The 19,960-nt window shown below is 39.2% G+C and overlaps 1 protein-coding gene and 1 long non-coding RNA gene across 4 annotated transcripts in view; one reads left to right on the top strand and one right to left on the bottom strand.

Annotated features, from left to right (window-relative positions):
* The window catches only part of Lrrc1 (leucine rich repeat containing 1), a 127,599-nt gene extending 118,964 nt beyond the window's left edge, over positions 1–8,635 (bottom strand). Inside the window, exons 1-3 of one of the 3 annotated variants that reach the window (XM_048805486.1) lie at positions 8,144–8,278; positions 1,328–1,418; positions 1,091–1,201 (exon numbers count right to left, since the gene is read on the bottom strand). In XM_048805486.1, the coding sequence (XP_048661443.1) occupies positions 1,091–1,102 (12 nt within the window). In that variant the 5' untranslated portion in view covers positions 1,103–1,201; positions 1,328–1,418; positions 8,144–8,278. Of the gene's footprint in view, positions 1–1,090; positions 1,202–1,327; positions 1,419–8,143 lie in introns of all 3 variants that reach the window. The other 2 variants (XM_048805487.1, XM_015487869.2) reach the window with 2 other exon arrangements.
* Positions 8,636–8,665: 30 nt separating this feature from the next.
* On the top strand, positions 8,666–11,482 carry LOC125617493. Its single transcript, XR_007348525.1, has 2 exons — positions 8,666–9,293; positions 11,214–11,482. It is a non-coding gene; the product is annotated as an uncharacterized LOC125617493 (long non-coding RNA).
* The last annotated feature ends 8,478 nt before the right edge of the window (positions 11,483–19,960 follow it).

The raw sequence follows: 19,960 nt of genomic DNA, 5'->3' as shown, positions 1-19,960 counted from the left end.
TTAATTGACTTGGTGTCATGACATTTCTGTATCCTCCTCCCTTCTACTAGTGATGGTCTAATTTTGGGGGCCAACAGAGGTGAGGTAAAGAACCTCATTCCCCCACTGGTACATAGGCCTATCCACAAGTATGGCTATATGCTGGACCGGTAGTCAGTGACGGGTATGATCCAATTGCAGTGGTATCAACCTAAGACAGGAGGCTGACGCCTAAAAGTCAGTTTTCCGATGACGGGTAAGAACCATATGTTGAATTGGACAAACCTAACAGGCACAGTCCCTAGCCAGATTGCTTGTTACTTAAACAGAAGGGGGGAGATGCTAAGAGCCAAGTATATGATGCATGGCATTTTTGGTCGAAAGGTGACGCCAGCTAGCCATTGAGATGATATGATTATGTTAAGATTTGCATTCATATGGATATTGGACTCCTGCTGTTCACCTAGGCCGGCTACGGGACTCCTGGAGAGTTCCCATTGGTTGGGGAAGTACAGTAGGAGGGAGTTCCGGGGGAGGAGCTCTCTCTGCAGGTCCGGGAGGAGGCCGCGTGGGTGGAAAAAATCTTCCCGGGCGGTACCGGACATTGGCGGCAGTTTCAAAAAATAAACTTTGTTCCTGCTTGAGTGGCTCGTGATTTTGTGCCCAGCCAGACTGCGGCAATTAGGTGTAACACCTCCTCCACCCACACAAGACAAATCCATTCCTTGGGGTTCTGGGAAACAAAAATAACATAATTCCTTCCAATTGAGTCAAATTCTCTGGAATCAAGAAGTTATAGTCTAGATAAGTAAACTCTTCAAAAATAATAAGGGAAAGGTTTTTTGAAAAAATCATATCTTATTTCTAGGAGTCCAAGATATTTTACACATAAACCATTAGATCTTCTAAAACACCACATGCAACAGTAATTACCATTCCTGTCCACTAAATAACACCTAAGAGAAAGTTAATGGACATCCAGAAGTTTCTTCTATGCATTTATCAAGACCCGGCTCATGATCTCATCACCCTTCATAACTATCTTATGAAGCAGAGGACAAACATTTCTAGCCCTGCATTCCATGTGATGTTCTAAAATAGGCAAACTTACCCTGCCTTCCATGAACACAGTGAGAAGCCTGAAGCACTCACCGGATCTTCATCCAAAAGAATGCGACAGAGTTCCACGGCACAGCAAGACCATGGGTAAGAGTCATCATTACTGCAAAGAAATGTTCATGCTGCTATTTCTCATATTTTTGTATAAATATCAGTGATGTCTTATCCCTAAAATTTCAAGTCTATGGTAAAGGGTCCATTTTTAAGGAAATCCCAAGTACCTACTTACCACAGAGACTGCAGATTCTGGCTGAGAAGATAATGCTCTAGAAGACTGGGGTTAACATTAGGTTAAGACGCTCCTTTCCCACTGGAAGCCCCTGGACAGGGAGGAGTGAAGACAGTGGTACAGGCTCATTTTGCTCTTTTACCACACTGAAAATATGATTCAATATTTGTTAATACTAAAAAAAAGTGTTATCATGCAAATAGTGATACTCTTTCTCAAAGATTTGGGCTACCTTTTTACAGACGAAAATTCTAGCAATGAGTTTACTTTCAAAGTACTCTAGAATAATAAATATTCTCCAAGTGCCAGTCTTTTAAAGATTTAGCAGAGAATGGTGAAACTAAAGTTCATGACATAGTACACACACAAGAATGCATTCATATTACTCAGAAAAATAGAACCCAAATGTCACTCTGGGTACAGTTTAATAAACTTGGTGACCACATTTATCTGAACAAAACCAAAAATAAACAGGCTCTTCCCACCCATTATGCATCAGGCTATCTATTTTTCCCCCAAGCCAATGCCTACATACAAAGCTTGCCATGTTTTAATAGAATGCAGAGACATTCCACAACCAAGGAAACATGCCTACAAAAGGGGAAGAATGCCTTATACTTGGTGTCCTACAAGTATCAATGAAGCACCTCAGTGGGTCAGCCCAGAAGGAACTAGATGGAGTGCAGCGGTTCTCAGTAGAGAAACCTCTGATTAGTCATCTCCCCAGACGACTCCTCCCAGAGGTACTCCATCCTATCCTCTAGCCTGGACACCTACAAATTCTCCAGACTGGTCTCCCAACACTATCCTCTTCTCTGCCTCAGGATTGTGTTTCTGAACAAAAATAAAGCTGTATTGAACCTCTGTTTAAATATCTTGCATGAGCCTCCCCTGCCTTCAGGACAGAGCTCACCTCCTCAACAAAATCAACAAGGTCCCTTTCCTGCTCTGGCTCCAGGCTGTTCTCTAGTTTGCTTCCTCCACTCAGATACCACTCAGTCACTGTACCTGGAAATGATCGGTTTAGACAACACTCTTTTTCTCTCTTTCCAGTGTAATTTGAATTTGACCACCAATAAAGTCTTCTCTGAGCTCCCCAGAGAGAGTGAAACTCCTCCAAACTGTCAGCTTCAGCAGAGGGTCCCTCCTGAGAGAGCTAATTTTGTAAGCCTCCTCACTCCCAAGTGGGCTCCCAGGTGTGCAGTACAGCATAGAGATGAATGCATACAAGCAGAGGGAGTAATCTTGACCCAAGTCTCTTAAATAAATTACTTAAATCTCAGTTTCATTTGAAACTATAATGGCTAGAATGGGTTGTTATGCAGTTTAAGAGAAATGGTTTATGTAAAGCACTTAATACATTGTGTGGAACTCAGTAAAATCTCCATAGGTGGTGCCTATTATAATTATGTCACAGATACCCAGTAAATGTTTCATGATCAAAGACTCTAATCTCCACTAACCTGGAACAAATTATAACTTCTCTACCTTAGTTTTCTCATCTCTAAGTGTAGAGAGTGAAAAGAGGTATCGGGGAAGAATGAGAGGGTTAGACCAACACAGAAAGCAATCAAAAAGCAATTACTACACTAGGTGGTAATAACAGGATATCTAAAAATGAAACTATTTCCCTAACCTGAGAAATCTGTGGATCAGCAAGCACTATAAAGAGAAAATCCCTTTGGATCCCTTTTCTCCTAAGCAATGACTTAAGTATCTTTATTTTTCTTAAAAAATGACTTTTTTAAAAATAATTGACTCATTGTTTTTATTATGCAATTTAAGAAAGCCCAAACATAAAACTGGGAGATATGTCTTCCTGTGCTTTAGTTTTTATAAAACTATAAAGTGAAACAATTTTCAAAATCTGATAAAAGCCAATAAGACTCTGACATCACAATGATGTGATTTTGCAGACACTGCAGGGCCGCTCACAGTGTATTCCACACCGTGCTCACAAGGCACGGGCTTCTTACATTTACGTTCTGAGCATCTACACTATCACGGACCCTGACTCCTCTGGCTCCCCAACACTTTTTTCTAACAAAGTGCCATGATATCTTTGCTCACTGAACTTCTAATCATCGCCTAACCCTAACACATCATTTCTGTAAAATGCCTTATTTGTTGTTTCCTCATTAACTACAATTAAAGGAGTGTTCAATGAAGCATAAGCAATAAAATCATATGGCACTAATCATTCATAAGCTCAATATAAATGCTACAGAATTGGTGATTTTTTAAAAAAATAGTAAGTTTTTATGTTCTCTTATTAAAGAGAACATAAAAACTTAATTCTGGTTTGAAAACACCTTAAACACCCAGGAAAATATTTTTAAACTTCAGTTTAATAAACACTGTTTTGTAATAAAATGGTCTTGCCACAGTATTCATGAAGATTTTAGACATGTTAGATCTGTGTTGCTATTTTAAGTAGTATATACACATGATCTTTTTAATTCTCAGAATAACACTATAGGGTAAGTATTACTCTAACACCTGAGGAAACCAGAGCTGGACGACAATACTCAAGAGATGGAATACTGTCCTCAACTATCTGAATCCAAACCTGTGCTCTCTACTCTTCAAGACAAATCCTAAAGAGCCTTGGCCAAGGTGACCAGCAATGGACAATACAAATCCACGGGAAACCAACCAGGTAGGAGAAGAAAGACGGCATTTTGAAGGAAGAAACAATAGGTCTTGTTGACAGGATGAATGAACAGAAAGAAGGATCAAAAATAAATCCATGGATTTTTGAGACAGAAAGAATGGCTGTCCCACCCCTCAGACATGGAACTGCTCAGAAGAGATGCCAGTTCTGAAGATCTAAACTGAAACATAGCTGGGTTAAGACAAAAGGATCTTCTTCCAAGTGGGGATGGGTATCCCCTTAACAGATTTCAGCTGGAGATGTTGCACTTGAAATCACATTCATAGAAGAATATGTTAACAGTGCATAAAAATTATTTCAAAGGCTGCCAAAGGTATCCTGCACAGAACAGGGGATGAATAAAGACTCAACAAAGGCTCCCAGGTTCTGAAAAAGCATTTTTGTCATTATTAGTTTCAACTGACCAAGTCAGACCAAAAGAAAGGGAATTATCATGGCTTAAGAAACAGGGGCATCCTACTGATAATGACACGTGAGGTCTCATCATGCAACAAGGATTTGAGCTCACAACGCACCACGTACTTCCCTGGGTTCAGCAATGAGCATCCCTGCCTTTGCAAGGCTTGTGTTCTACTTGGGGAGACAGACAAGCAACTAGTAAATAACTAACTACATAGTATGAACTTAGGTAATAATAAGTGCCCAAGAGCGAGGAAAAAATAAAGCAAGATATGAGAAAGAATGACTACAGGGAGCAGATATTTGAGATAATGTTATCTGACAATCTACAAAAGATCAACTGAACACTAAGGGGGGTTACAGATGAAACTCAATTTTTTAAGCTGGGAAGTCTTGAATACATTCACTCAAGTATTTGTGCCTACTATACTAAGCACTGTAATGGTGCTAAAGAGATCACAGTAAAGCACACATATTTGGAGATATTTGAGAAATGATGCACACCGAGGAAAAAACAATGGCATCTGAAATGTGGGAACACACAGAGGAAGCCAAGATCCCATAGCACAAGCCAAACAAAACAACTTCCCCACATGGATGGCCTTCACATGGAAGTCACTTCCACCTTGAACACCCTGACTATATAAGAAAAGGATAGATGCTGGAGTAGGGATATGCTTAATGCAAGGGAAAGAAGCAGAAGAGGAAGATTTCTACAAGACCCAGGAACAGTCACTCAACAAATATATAACTGCTTATTGATTAAGACCTACTAGGTGCTAAAAGAGTGAGCAAAATCATGCCGACACTTCAAAGAGGTTCAAGTGACATCATCTCTGTTAGAACAGATCTCAAAAGGATTCCACAGCAGGGAGTAGAGAGGAGGGGAACAGCAGATGGATGGGAAAGGATGATGAAATAACAGGTGGCAAGCTAAGAACACAGCTTCTGAGGCATCCTCTGGTACAGATGAGCTGGGCCTCAGGTGAGTGACCATCACATCTGCTGAGTGTGGTGTGATGAACTCTGGTGCCTTCCCCACCCCACACTCACCACATCTGGAACCGAAGTAATCTGCCTCACCACAAAGCTGTGAACAGCACATAGGAATCACAGCTCCTTTAAGCTCTATATTCCCAATAACTAGCGAATCATCCTTAATAAATGTTTTTTTGACAAGACCAAGTTTTAATGAGGTGAGTATAAAAGGGGGCACTGAATAATTGAAGATTTTTGATATGTGTGAGAAACAGAACAGGGTAGATTCCTGCTAGGTACCCAAAGCAGCTGTAGTTGGTACACACCTGAATGAATGAGGGCAGAGAATGCACCTAACCAGCTGGATAGCTCTGAGAAAGTCGCTTCAATTCTGAGTCTCAATTTGTAAAATGAAGATGTTGAAGCAAATGAGAGGCTGCAGGCCTTTTAGTGGAAAGAAGGTATCTGTCACTATCTTGAAACCTGTTGTCAGTGTAGGGGGTGCAGGCATCCCCTTTAGCTGTGTTTCCAAATTACATAGAGAGGAATACACAACTGGTAAGGCCGCCACACAAGGATCTTTGAGGTTTATCAGCAAAAGAGCAACCCTGTGGCAAGTTGAGGAGACAGGAGTTTCAAGTAGAGAGCAGGAGCAACAGTGAGCAGAAGCCATGAGTTACACAGATCTCAGAGGTGAAGCAATGGAAGAAAAGATTGTGAATGGAACAAATATCTGCTTTCAAGGTGGCTGTTCATTTCTTGTAAGTACACATCCAAGTACCTATGGTGAAATAAGTCAGGGAGAAATAGATCTTACATGACCTCAAAACTTACTAACTTTAAGAGCAATAATTACCAATAAGCAAGACCACCTCTAGCCTTTGAAATATTTACTATATTTACAGAGTGCCATTAGACTTTATTTTGAGCTTCTGAGTTTCCATTTCTACGATCAGTAGAAATACCTGACATTTCCAAAACCTATAATTTCCATGCCAAGCTAAATTCTCCAACATTACAGGAAAACCTACAAATTCGGCAGAAGGGAATAAAAAGGCAACTCAGTCAAAAGAAATCTTCCCGTTCTACGACAGAAAGCAACCACCAAGAAGGGCAAGGACTGCAAGGTTTCTAGTTGAGTAACTTTTCACTCAATCTTTAATAATTTAATTCTGAAGTCCTAGAAATATATTACATTACATATTCCACATTTCAATGCCTAAAATTATATAATTTAAAGAAGTGAGTGTGTCGCTTCAGTCACATTTAAGGAAGCTAAAATCCAGAAAAAACCATGTATTTGAAAATGCCTGCAAAATAATAAATGCCTGAGAGAACTGGATGGCTTTTCTGCTTCTAAGCTAAATAAAGCCTGGGGGCTTTGCAAAGATCCTGGTGAGGATAATCTCTTTGATTGCACAGAGCAAACCATCCAATCAATCCCACACGAACCAAGGAAAGTTCATCCAAGAAGAATAACAACGCATGAAATGCTGAGAAAAACACCGTTCTGATTTTTCAAAACACTGTCAGCGCTGGAGAACATATCAGGTCATCTTAATGAGCCAGAACATTTACCAGGGTTTCTGTAACAATGACGCGGTTTGTGTTTAACCAAAAGACCAAGCAAGATAACTTGAGTTTCGACGCTGAGGCCTCCAGGTCCTCTCCCCGCCTCCCAGCAGTCTCCCTACTTCCTGCACACCTTTGGATTGGCACACAAGGACTTCCTGCACACACCTGAATTAGGGATATCTTCCTCCTTAGAAGTTCCTCAAGCTGAATTCCCCAGGCAAACCCTAGGACTAACAGTTTGCAGTTCCCTGACCCTTCAATAAAGAAAAAAAAAAAAATCTGCATATGTCGCTTGAAAGTTCCGGCTGCGAAGGAGTGATTAATTTACGTAAACAACTCTGAAGAGGTTAACACATTACTGAAAGGTCAGAAGTAAGCAGGCTGAATGCGGTTGCTCTGGGAAAGACAGCTGCCAGGCAGATCCACCCGCGGAGTCTCTGATGACGTTCACCGCAGCGCCTAACACGCAACAGGTCCATGCAGGCAAGGCCCAAGTGGCTGGCATCTGGGTATCTGGGCACCTGTGCCCAGTTCCCCAGACCCGTCTTTCCTCCTGCCCCCTATCTCGCTGCGCTGCCAGGGCCACAGCAAACTGGCCAAGCTACAGCTCTTCAGAGCACAGCCCATCCGCGATAAGGCCTGGAGCACATTCCTGCTAAGATGCCGAGATAGTGCGAGATAGTGCGGTTCACTCGCGTGCTGCCCAGGTCCCAAGGTATTCAGAGACCTGCTTGGCGAAAGGAGAGTTGAGCCCCGGATGGGGAAACAAAGTGAGGGGAACGTCCCCCGGGGGCGGGATGCGGCGCTCGGTTACCTCCAGCTGGGAACATTCCGAGCCACCTGGCTCTTCACCTGCCCGGGCACAAGTACCTGGTGTTAGTACCTAGACGTGCAACTAAGCTACTTACTAGCCCAGAACGTTTCTCCAATCGGACAAGCTCTAGTAACTACTTGGGAGAAATCAAGTACCTTTGTATAAAATGTAAAAGAACTTTTACTGGGGAAGGATGGAGTTACAGAAGCAAGGGAAGAAAGAAGCAGGTGAATGCAGGAAGAAGTGTTTCCTGCTGGACCTGCCGGCCGGCCAGGATCTAAAAGGTAGGAAAGACAGGGGAGAAAGGAAAAGAGGAGTGGGAAAGGGCTGGGCACTCTTCTCGGAGACCGGGAAGCAGGTAAGGCCGGCCACTCACCTCGGGCAGCTCGCGGAGCTGGTTAGCGTCCAGCAGAAGCTCTTCCAGGCTACGAGCATAGCGGTAGATTTCCTCTGGGACGTAGACGAGAGAGCAGTGGCGCTTGTCGATGGTCTCCACATGACGGTTGCACCGCCACAGGGGGATGCAGTGGAACATCGCCGCCCCCGCCGGAGCCGGGTCCCGAGCCGCGGAGCCCCGGGCTCTGAGCCCGCTCTGCCCGGGGGCCCCGCTCAGCGCCGCCCGCTGCAGGCTCCGCGCTCGTAGTTGGCCCCAGGCTCACTCGCTCCTTGCGCAGGGCTTCGTGGTCCAAAACGCTCAAAGGAACCTAGGGCGGGATTCCTCCCGCGTCCTCGCGCCCCCGCCCGCCAGCCGGTTAATCCCCTCCCACCCTCCTGTCGCCGCTGCTGCTGCCGCGGGAAGCTTCCTACTCGCTGTCGCCGCGCGTTCTGAGCATGCGCGCCGCTGGGCGCCCGCCGAGGGCGTTTCCCAGCCGCCCGAGGGATGCTCCGCTCCGGGTTTTCCTGGAGACCTGGTTCTGAAGAGGGTCCGGAAACCTGCAGGCGGGCGGCTCACCGTCCCCCAACTCAGGCTCAGGCTGGGAGAGCATCGAACCCTTTGAGGAATCCAGATTCTGAAAGGGCTTGAGGCTAAGACGAGGCGGAGAAGAGGCGGCCTGACGGGAGCAGAACAACTTTTGATTTTTAGTACTTACTTAATACGCTCTCCTCTCTCCCCTTCCCCAAAACAACTTTCTCTTCCGGGGTCATGCAGGACCGCCCCGAAGCGTACCTTGAGCGCTGTGGGCGCCAGGAGCTACGCGATTTGATGTTTTGAGGTATCTGCACCGCCCTCGCTACTTCTTTCTTGGCCACTTGTGTGCTAGCTGATCGCGGTAGCCCCAGAAGTGTGAGCGGACGCTCCAAGCCAAGCCTTGCGCCCCCGGCCCCTGCTGTGCCCTCTGCCCCGCGGGCACCGCCTGTAGGCTTTGTAACCTTGGAGCGTATCTTCAGTAATCATTGTTCTTCTACAGTCATAGAAAACTGTCCTCTTCATACCAACAAAAACATAGGAATCTAAGAGTCTGCAGGATTCTCCTGGACGCGGCTGCACCCGGCCAGGAACCCAAGTAGAGAGCGAGCTGGCAAAGGTGCGTTTTTGAGCCGGTTCCAACCCCGCCAGATGTTAGCCTCTGGCGACTAACCCCAGCTGGTGCGGAGCGGAGAACTTTGGAAAAGGGGCAGGTTGGGGATGCCAGGTGGTTTTTAGCCTATCTGCAGCAACATTCTGTTCCTTACCAAGGGTAGATTGCAACCCAAAGAGCAGCAAGGGAGGGCCTGGGAGGCCGGCTATTTAGTGATAAAGACCTCGCCCCTCGCCCAGACTCATTCCCTTGTAGCATGGCCTGCCCCTCTTCTGTAGTTACAACTATTTGCACCACAATTCCCATCTGGATTAACCAAACTTGCTCCAGTCAGGCCTAGGCCAAGTACATTCATAGGTTTTTTTCTAGGTGTCTTTCTGACTCCCCAACAGGCAGCCCACCCAGGTTTCCCCCTCCCTAGCCTCTGCATCCTACACCTTCCCGTTCAAGCGTATTCAAAATCCAGGTTCCACCTGTGGCCTCTGCCACAACGCCACTCTAGCTCTACCAAAGTCACTCCTGCCCCCAAGCTGCCACAGTTAAAATCTGGAGCCAGGGAGTTTTAACTTTCTGCAGAAGGCTGAAAGCTGAGCTTGTTCAATGGCCAGGGCAAAGTTTTGTCTGAAACTTATTTCTGCACAGACTCTCCAGTCAGTTCCAATTGTGCACAAGATAGGTTCCCTGATGAAGCGGCAAAGGGAACATATAATTATTTAAACTCTACTAGAAGGCTTGTTTCTACCTAGAGTGAGGAGTCTTTCCAATTTACTTCTACCCCAGCACTGTCATTTTAGCTATCATTTCAGTCTTCTCCTGTTTGAATTCTCCTGTTTGGATTCCGACATTCTCAAGTAAGACTACCTGGACTTTGAATCTCTATACCTACTCTATACCTACTTCATGTTTGCATTCTAAAAGGTGTATAAAGCCCATTTTCTGCCACCATTTATGGATAACTGTAATTCCTGACACAGACATCTGGAAAGAAAAACAAGTTACTACCTCTGCAAAGTTTTCCAACTGCTTTTTAAAATATTAAAGAAGGTTGACCTCTTCCAGTTTAATCTAAGGCTGATTGTCAGAGATAGTCACATTGAATTATTTTACTAAACAAATGTATTTTAAAGACACAACTGGTCTTTTAAAAATTCAAATCCCAATAAGCATTTCCTATGTGCCATGATGCTTACTCTTTCTTGTCTGATTATAGTTATGTTTTTATCACCTTAAACCCAAAGACCTCGTGAACAGCATATACTCTATCACGTGTTTTGTAGATCCTGAAAGCTACCACAGTGCTATTTGCACAATATTTAGTTGCCAGATTTTTGTTGAATTAACTCTGGGCAGTCAGTGGAAGAATTTGACTTTCTTTGTTTCCAAGGATCTGCCAAGAATTGGAAAAAGCATGGTAGGAGAGAATGATACCAACACCTTTTCAACTACAAAAATAGGGAACCAATTAACTCTATTCCCCTGCAGAGTTTGGGGGTTTTCCTCTTGATACAATTTCTAACTTCTTTCCCCAAATACAAATGAGTTTGATTCAAAGAAAAATAAGATTATAAATCAATGTCTTCTTAGAATAATTTGATTTCTTCCTTTTCACTGTGAATCATTTTTCATAACTTTTACAGTCGTTTGAACTCTGGTTTAACTGCTACCTAAGAACTTAGAAGAATTGGACAGGTTGCTTAAATTTGTAAATGTCAGTTTCATCATTTCTCAGTTGAGGAAAATGGACCATGGGATTGTTATGAGGATAAAATGAGATGGTGTATGTCAAACACACATCAGTTTAATCAACAAATATTCATTACGCACTATATTAGCTGGCATCCAGGATGGTCCTCAACAATCCCCACCTCCTGGTTGATCTCTGTAACTAACTTCTAGCTTTTTCTCTCTTTGCTCACTCATTTTGAGGAACCACATGGAGCAGCCCAACAAAGAGTTCCACCTGGAAAAGAATTGAAAACTACTGACAACAACTACCAAGGAACCAAGGCTTCTTGCAAGTAGCCCTGGCTGTAGGACTTGGAAACCAATCCCTCTGCCCCAAGCAAGCTTTCAAGTGACTACAGCACCAGCTGATAGCTTGAGGGAAGAACCTTGACCCAGGACCACTCAGCTAAGCTGCTCCCCAATCTTAATGCTCAGAAACAGTGTAAGACAATAAATGTTTGTTGCTTTAAGTTGCTAAGATTTCAAATAATTTACTTCACAACAACAAATAGCTAATAAATGTACATTTTAAGCCTCCAGCACTGTGCTAAATAAAGCAAAGAACAAGGCATCTTACCATCATGAAGCTTATACTCTAAAGTTAGGAGAGTGATAAATGCTCAATTAATGGTTTGTTGTTGTTTTGTCACTAATATTTTCTAGCATAATATTATTCATTTTGTTTTAAAATAAAAGTCCAAAGTGGTAGCTGGTAAGAGTGGGTAGAATATGAATTTGAGGTTTGGTCATGTGAATTGTAAAGTGAGATACTGTCACTTATCCACTAAAATTAGGAAGGAAGGAAGGAAGGAAGGAAAGAAGGGAGGGAGAGAGGAAGGAATGGAAGAAGGACAATCCCAAGTGTTACTGAAAATATGGAGTATCTAGAATTCATGCATCATGGGGCAAATGTTAAGTGGTAAAAGCACTATGTAAAATAATTTGAAGTTTCATATGAGCATATACCTACCCTAAATATCTAGCCATTCTATTAAGTATTTCCACAGACAAAAATGAAAGCATATGTCCAAATAACAGTTGTTTACAAATGTTGATAGCAGTTTTATTTACATTAGCCAAAAGCTATGGAAAAAAATCCAAATAGTCCTCAATAGATAAGTAAATATTATTTAAAATGTAACATATTGAAACAATGGAATAAAACTCTAATAAACTATTAAGATGTGAAACAATGTGGATGAATCTCAAGAACACCCTGAGGAACAAAAGAAGCCAGACACAAAAAAAGTACATACTGTATTATTATGACATTTATATAAAATTCTAGAAAATGAAAACTAATATAAAATGCCAACCTAGATCAACAGATACATCAGCTGGCTTTGGGGAGGAAATGTAAGGGCACAATCTTTGGCAAGTGTCATGAGGGAACTTTTTGAATATTAAATATCTTGATAGGGTAGTAGTTACATGGGTATATACACTTATTAAATTTATAAAATTTCATATTTAGAGTGGGAACCTTTTATTATATAAAATTAAAAATTGATAAAATTAGTTTTTTAAAAATTAGCAAATACTATTCAGGTAAATACTATACAGGTAAATATATCCAATAGGCAGTTGTAAATTACATCTAAGGCTAAGGGTCATGTTGTGGTAGCTGGTTAGCAAATATTTGTTGAGTGTCTGTTACCTGCCAGGCACTGGGTTACTTTGCTGGGATGACAAGAAGAAACAAGACAGCTTCTAGTCTAACTAGAAGAAAGGTAGTTATTAAAGGGAATTACAACAGTCATATGATAGTGGGATATAACTTTTTCTCTAATCTAGAAGATCTTTAAAGCAGCTAACCTCTTTGTCCTATAATGCATCATTCAAGTGACCCTCTGAGTTATTTATATATAGACCAAATAGCAAATTAGATTTTATGCAAAAACCAGACATTGGGAAGAGAGCTCAATTTGCATAAGGATATCAGAGCTCTCTTGGAAGGGAAGCACTCAGACCTCAATCCATGCTTCCCCAAATTTGAATTTAACGATATTTTCTAGAGATTGTATATCCCTGCTGTAAGGAAAGGCTACATTCAAACCATTCAAAAAAACCTGAGGGCCTACAAAATTCTATGACTGTTAGTTTAGAATTCAATAATCTTTATAATCAGAACCAAAGTCACTATGCTACAATCTCTCAAATTTCCTATTACCATTTAAATTGAAGTTATATTCTCCTTCCATTTTTTTTATTAAACTGCTTAGCTCATTTATGTTTAACGTAATTATAAAATGATTAAATTTAAATCTGCTACTTTATTGTTTCCTGTTTCTACAAACTGATTTACATTCCTCTGTTCCTGCTTTCCTATATTTTGAGTAAATAAATATATTTTATAATTTTATTTTGTTTTATTTACTAATGATAGTGGTTGCTTTTTGTTAATGTAATATTTAATTAAATTTTTACAGTCTACTTAGGGTAAGTATACCAATTCATGTAAAACATAAGACCCTTGCAATTATTTATAAATATGTAACAACCTCATAATTATGTATAATTATAATGTGTTAATACAATAAAAAAAAACTTAGCATCTGCCACTGAATCCATCTTTTGCAAGGCCTCTGCCTCAGCTTCACAGTCTCCTTCTCCAATAAAACAGGATCATTTGCCAACTCCCTGTTACCATTTGTATTCAGATTATATGTTATAAGCCCCACAACAAAATTTCAAATTTTTCTTTTAACAGTCATATGTGTTTTAAAGAGATAATGGGAAAAACATATTTTATATTTACTCATATGCTTATAATTTCCAGTGCTTTTTATTCCTGCCTGGTATCATTTTACTTTACCTTTCGGTAAAGGTAAGGTCTGTTGAAAGCAGATTCTCTTGGTTCTCTTTAATCTAAAATGTCTTTTAATTTTTCACCTTGATTCTTTAAAGGTGTTCTCTGTAAATATACAATTCTGGTTGACAGTTTTATTTTTTTTTCTTCTAGCACCCTAAAAATTATCTACTGATTTCTATTGTTTTTTTTAATGACAGCAATAATCCAAAGTGGAGCTATGTATTGCATCATTTTCTGTTTTTGAAATGTTCTATCTTTATTTTTTAGCAATTTTGTATTTGTATGTCTATACTTATGTTAATTGGGTTTACTGAGCTTCTTGAATGATCTTTCATCAGATTTAGGATATTTTTCACCATTACTTCACATATTTTCGCTCATTCTCATTTTTAACACTCCCATTTTAAAAGATTATATATTTTTATATTATTGTACATATATCTGAGGTTCTGTTGTCTTCCTCCAATACTTTTTCTCCCTGTTCTCAAGATTGGATAATTTATATTTGTCTAGCTTCAAGTTCACTGGTTCTTTCTTCTGTCATCTTCAAGCTGTATAAAACCCACATGTCGTATCATTTTAGTGTAGCTTTTAGTTTTAAAATTTTCATTTCATTCTCTTTTTTTTTGTAGGTTGTTTCTATGTTAAGACTTCTTGTGTGTTCATTCATTAAGAATCCACATCTTCTTCAACTTAAAGTGGGGTTACATCTCAATAAATCCATCATAAGTTGAAAATGCATTTAATATTTAACCCACTAAATATCACACAGCACATAGCAACATAGTGCACTGTAGGTTATTATTTATTTACCCTCATGATCACGTGGCTGAGTAAGAACTCCAGCTCACCACCACCTGCCCAGCATTATATGAGTATCACATTCAATATCATTAGTCCAGGAAAATATCAATATTCAAAGTACAATTTCTCCCAAATTTGTATCGCTTTCATAATATCATAAAGTTGAACAATTGTGAAGTTGATCCATCACAAGTCATAGACCATCTGTTTCTTTACATACTTGATATAGTTATAATACCTGCTTTAAACTCTTGTAAGCTAATACCAACACCTGGGCCAGGTCAGGTTCACACTCCCTCAACTGCTTTTTTTTTCACGTGTAAGTCACATTTTTCCATCTCTTTATATGCTTATAATTTTGAATTGTGTCCTGTCTATTATAAAGGATAGAATCTCTGAATTCTGTTACATTCCTTGAAAGAGTATTTTTGTTGTTTTGATTAGTATGTTTGTTTTAACAGGCCGTTAGTTTGGATGAAATAAAATTCAAATTCTTATGTTCATTGTGGTTAATGGCAGCAGTCACACTAAACTTTATATTCAATTATTTTATTCTTAATTAGGCTCCTTAATAGCTGAACTATACACACATAATCTATGGATCAGGTAGGGATTTGCACAGTTTATTTGCAGACTTTAGAGTTTCTGTTCTCATTCAATAACTGTTAGATCTTTTCCCTCTTGTTCTCCAGCTGGTCACCCCAGCTCTGATTTATGATACTGCAAACCAGTTAGACTGGTTTACAGATGAGTTTTAGCTGATCTAGTGGAGACTAATGTGTATGCTTGGAAAAGTCATAGAATCAGGAAAATCACCCTTCTTCCAAGTACAAACTCCCCTTCAGTTTCTACTCAGTTTAGTTACTCTCCAGTACCTGTAGATAGTTGATTTTTATATTTTGTCCAGAATTATAATTGTGACCTGTAGGTCTTATAGGAACTTTTCAGTTGTTACTGCAAGAAGAAAAAACTATCCCTTGAATTTTTGTTTCCAAGTACTAGGGATTGAACCCAGGGCCTTGTGCCTGCAAAGCATATGCTGTACCCCTGAGCCACATCCCCAGCCCTGTCTCTTGACTTTTATAAATTATAATCATTTATTTATTTAGCTGCACAGACTATCACAGCATAAGGATAATCCAAAATTTTGTATTACAATAATTTTAATATATTCCTCAATTCAGAGACATTACAAATGAGCAATTTGCGTTTCATATGTTCGTCTATTTTTTCAGCCTCCTAATAAATGTGCTAATGATGAGTCAAATATTGAAAAACATTTTGTCTTGATGGAAATGGGCCAAGCACTATCTGTTGTGTGGGGTGGTGTAAAGAACTCCTTATTCTGCATTAAATTTTTCATCTGCCACTACTAATGATAAGCTCTTGGCTGAGTCATATTTAACTCCAATATTTATTTTCTTTATTTTTACCAAAAAAAAGATGAACTAAGCTACCCTCAGAGGGCTATTGAGAAGATTGTAGGTTAATATAATATAAAGAGCTGTCTGTGGAAAGAACGCTAAACAACAGGCATTAATCATTGTCAATACTCCTTGCTCAGTTATAGCCAAAAGAAAGCATTCCATGGAAGTACTTTGTTTGGGTTGACAACATGTACATTATAGGATCAGTAAATATAAGATTGTAAAGTATTTCAATAGAAAAGAGATTACATTAAAGAAGTTCAATCAAAACTAGCACCTGGAGGTACCAAGAACAAAACTGACCAAATTCTATGGTTAAATTGTGTACATGTAGGTATATGTAACAATGAATCCCATTATTGTGTATAATTATATTGCACCAATAAATAATTTTTTTAAAAAAACCTAGCACCTGTCACTGAATCCATCTTTTGCAAGGCCTCTCCCTGCCTCAGCTTCACAGTCTCCTTCTCCAATTTTATATATATATGGCTCACAAATAGCCTTTCCTAGGTTGCAGCAATGCTGTCTGTATAACACTTTACAATTTCAAAGAACAGGTTAGCAGGCATCACCTCACTTGATCAAATGTATTGTTTAGTCATTTAAACAAATGCAGATGCCTTATTTATTTTCCACCTTTATCTACAAAAGGTTTAAGAAAAATCACATAGATAAGTCTCTTGTATCTCTCTTACTTTATAGTTATAGTTCCTATGTTATAAATTCAATCAATATAGGCACTCTTTGCAATGATGTCCAGGATATGCTGCACAATGTTAAAGAAAAAAGATACCAATGAGTACAACTGCCCTTTCTAATGAGAGGTGCCTTTCAAATAATTCAAAGACCATTACTAATAAAAATATTTTCACCACTTAACTAAAATAAGCTTTAAAATGGCATATTTCTCCAGACCAAATTATACCACTCATAAAGGTTTTGCAAACTTGACTGCTTGACCAGAGAATAAGACATCCTTTAGACCTGGGAGGCTTAAAATGTCATGAAGGTATTATAAGTCAAAGCTTTTGTAAAGTAAAGAAAAAAAAAACTTTTAACTTCCAGGCTGATGATTAAAAAAATATTTTTAATTGTTTAAGAATATCCAATAGTTCATTTTTCATTTCCCAATTATGTTAGTAATGGAATAATAAAGGTTATATTTGAAGTACAATATTTAGGTTTATGCAATTATATAAAATTTACATTATTTATATTTGTTTATTTATATTTATTCAAATATATTTATTCAGACTCTCCAGAGGTCCCTTCAACTCTAATTTATTCATACTATTTTCCATTACTACATCAACTAACAAATCTTTATCTCTCATATTTTTTCTGCGAAATAGAAAGGAGAAATATTTTCAAAGAATAACAATTTATTGCCAAATTTTAATTTTCCTAATATATGAGTAGCTTATAAACAAATACATTCATTTAATTAATTCTACTAATACCTTAAAAGAGGTAAAAAAAAATAGTTTGGGTGGAAATATCAGCATCTGATATAATTATTGACCTATCTTTGGGACAAGCTGAATCTATTTATAGAAAGGCCACTGTATAGACATGTTTTGCTTTAAGAAAATCAAGCATGACTTTACCTAATCATACACCAAATTTCACTGGGGTATAATTCCTGCTCTCCTAGGATATGCTGCTTTGCCGAAAGAATTTACTCAAAAGCTTCAATGGACTATTGTTATAATGCAACTGAAACTGAAGTTCATTTACCATAGTTTCACACAATTTTGTAAGTACATATCTAATGCACAAAGCCAGCATAAATGCATTAGCCTTGAATATATTATGTTGTTTGTGAATAGTTGAACCAACAAACACTTGTAAAGACAATATTGACAAATTCTAAGCCAAGCAGAATATGAACTCACAATGGACAGTTTTAATTTCTCTCAGAATGCTGTGTAACAAAAATTTGCAGAAATTCACATTAAAGGTACAACTTGCTAAAACCCACGTATACATGGAATATATGGAAGGTTCTCTTGAAAAGCTAGTCTCAGATTTTTGAAGATCTTAAGAGATACCGAAAATAAGGCTTCACATTTATAAGTAAAAATAAACCAATTCTCTTCTAAAATATAAAGTAATATTATTAATAAAAGCCACTGAATTAGAAATTCAATGAGTCTCAGTTTTGGCTTTTCAACAAAATATCTCTGGACTTCAAAGGATTCACCTCTTCACCGCTTAGTTTCCAATCTCCAAAGCAGGTGGGTATGAAGTCCTCAACAGCTCTGAAAGGACTGTGATTCATCATCTTCAAAATACTCAGGTAAGCCGGGCATGGTGGTACATTCTTGTAATCCCAGAGAGGCTGAAGCAGGAGCGTTACAAGTTCAAAGGCAACTTTAGCAATTTATCAAAAGCCCTAGGCAAGCTAGCAAGACCTTGTCTCAAAATAATAAATAAAAGAGGTCTGGGATGTGGTTCAGGGGTTAAGTGCCTCTTGGTTCAATCCCAGTACCAAAAAAGAAAATTAAAAATTCAACTAGGAATATTTTAATATAAATAAATGGCAGAAAGTGCACCATAAGTAAATCATCCTGTCAGGTTTTCAGTTTTGTAAACATTCTCTTTCAGAATTCACAGTCAATATGCCTCAGTCTTTTCCTTATCACTTTTCCTTTTCCACTTCCCAAATTGTCATCATCAATCCTATTTACCACCTGTCCTTTTCTTCCTTTTCTACATATTCATCTGGCTCCTCATCTCTTTTTACTTTACTGAAAAAGTAGAATTTGTTAGGAATGAGAGGCAATTGTAGACAACCATAATTAAATAATGTCTCTAATGAAATAGATTTTTGAATAATCCATAGAAATGAAAGAACTCACAATGTCACACTTCCACTGTTGGATCTACTACCTGTTTAACTTCCAAGAAGGTAAAATTTATATAAAATACATGTATTGATATTTATTCAATAAAATGTTAGTATTTATAATATATAGCATATATAAAATTTTACTATCAATATCATACATATTTTAGTATTTTATTTTAAACTTTATTGGATACAAATATCAATTTGGATCCATTTCCTTCCCTCTTGGGAAGCTAATGCAGCAACAGAGTGCCATAACTGAAGGCAGCCAGGAGGAAAAGGGGCAAGAAGACAAGACAAGTCACAGGCAGGGAGGACACTCCTCTCTGGGGAGTAGGGGGGTTAGAGTTCACTGTGACTTACTTGGGAATAATAAACAAGTTGCCTTCAAAGCATGGACTAGGAGGGGTATTTTTACTTCCCCCACAACTACCTACCTGATCTCTGATGCTTTCTTGGAAGGAAGCTGGGGCAGGTGTGCCTCTATGGACCAAAGTAAAGGAAGCAGAAAATGTACCAAGGAGACAGCCAAAGGGACAATGCTTTTTAAAGAAACAAATTCAATCAGAGGAAAAGTATGGCCATGCATGGAATGTAAATGGAAAGGTACAGGTGGTGTGTTAACTTGTAAGACTATGCAAAAGACCTCATTACTATTATTGCTATTATTTTGTGGGTTGTGTTGAAGCTCTATTGCTGGTTCAGTCCATTATCCAGCAAGGTAATGCTGATGTTCCCAGAGTGTCTAAATCCCTTTTGTAAAAGCAAAGTTGACTTTTCTAATAAGAGCAATGAAGTGAGATAGAATGGGTTACAACCCCCGGCTGGCTCCATAATACTATTTAAACCATGAGGAATAGACAGACTCTAATATGGTGCCCAAGGGTCTCTTAGTATTCATGCTTTTGTGTTATTCCCTCCCTTCAGTGTTTTTTGGACTTATTCACTTGTTTCTAATGAATAAAATACAGCCAAAGGATGTTTCCCAAGACTAGATTGTAAGACCAGCTCTCATTTTGAGTATCCCCTCTCCTTTGAATTGCTTACTCTA

This window comes from Marmota marmota, unplaced genomic scaffold, assembly GCF_001458135.2.
Source record: "Marmota marmota marmota unplaced genomic scaffold, marMar, whole genome shotgun sequence".
Classification (NCBI taxonomy): domain Eukaryota; kingdom Metazoa; phylum Chordata; class Mammalia; order Rodentia; family Sciuridae; genus Marmota; species Marmota marmota.
Note: the sequence above shows the minus strand (reverse complement) of the source record. Positions and strands in the feature narration are given on the sequence as shown.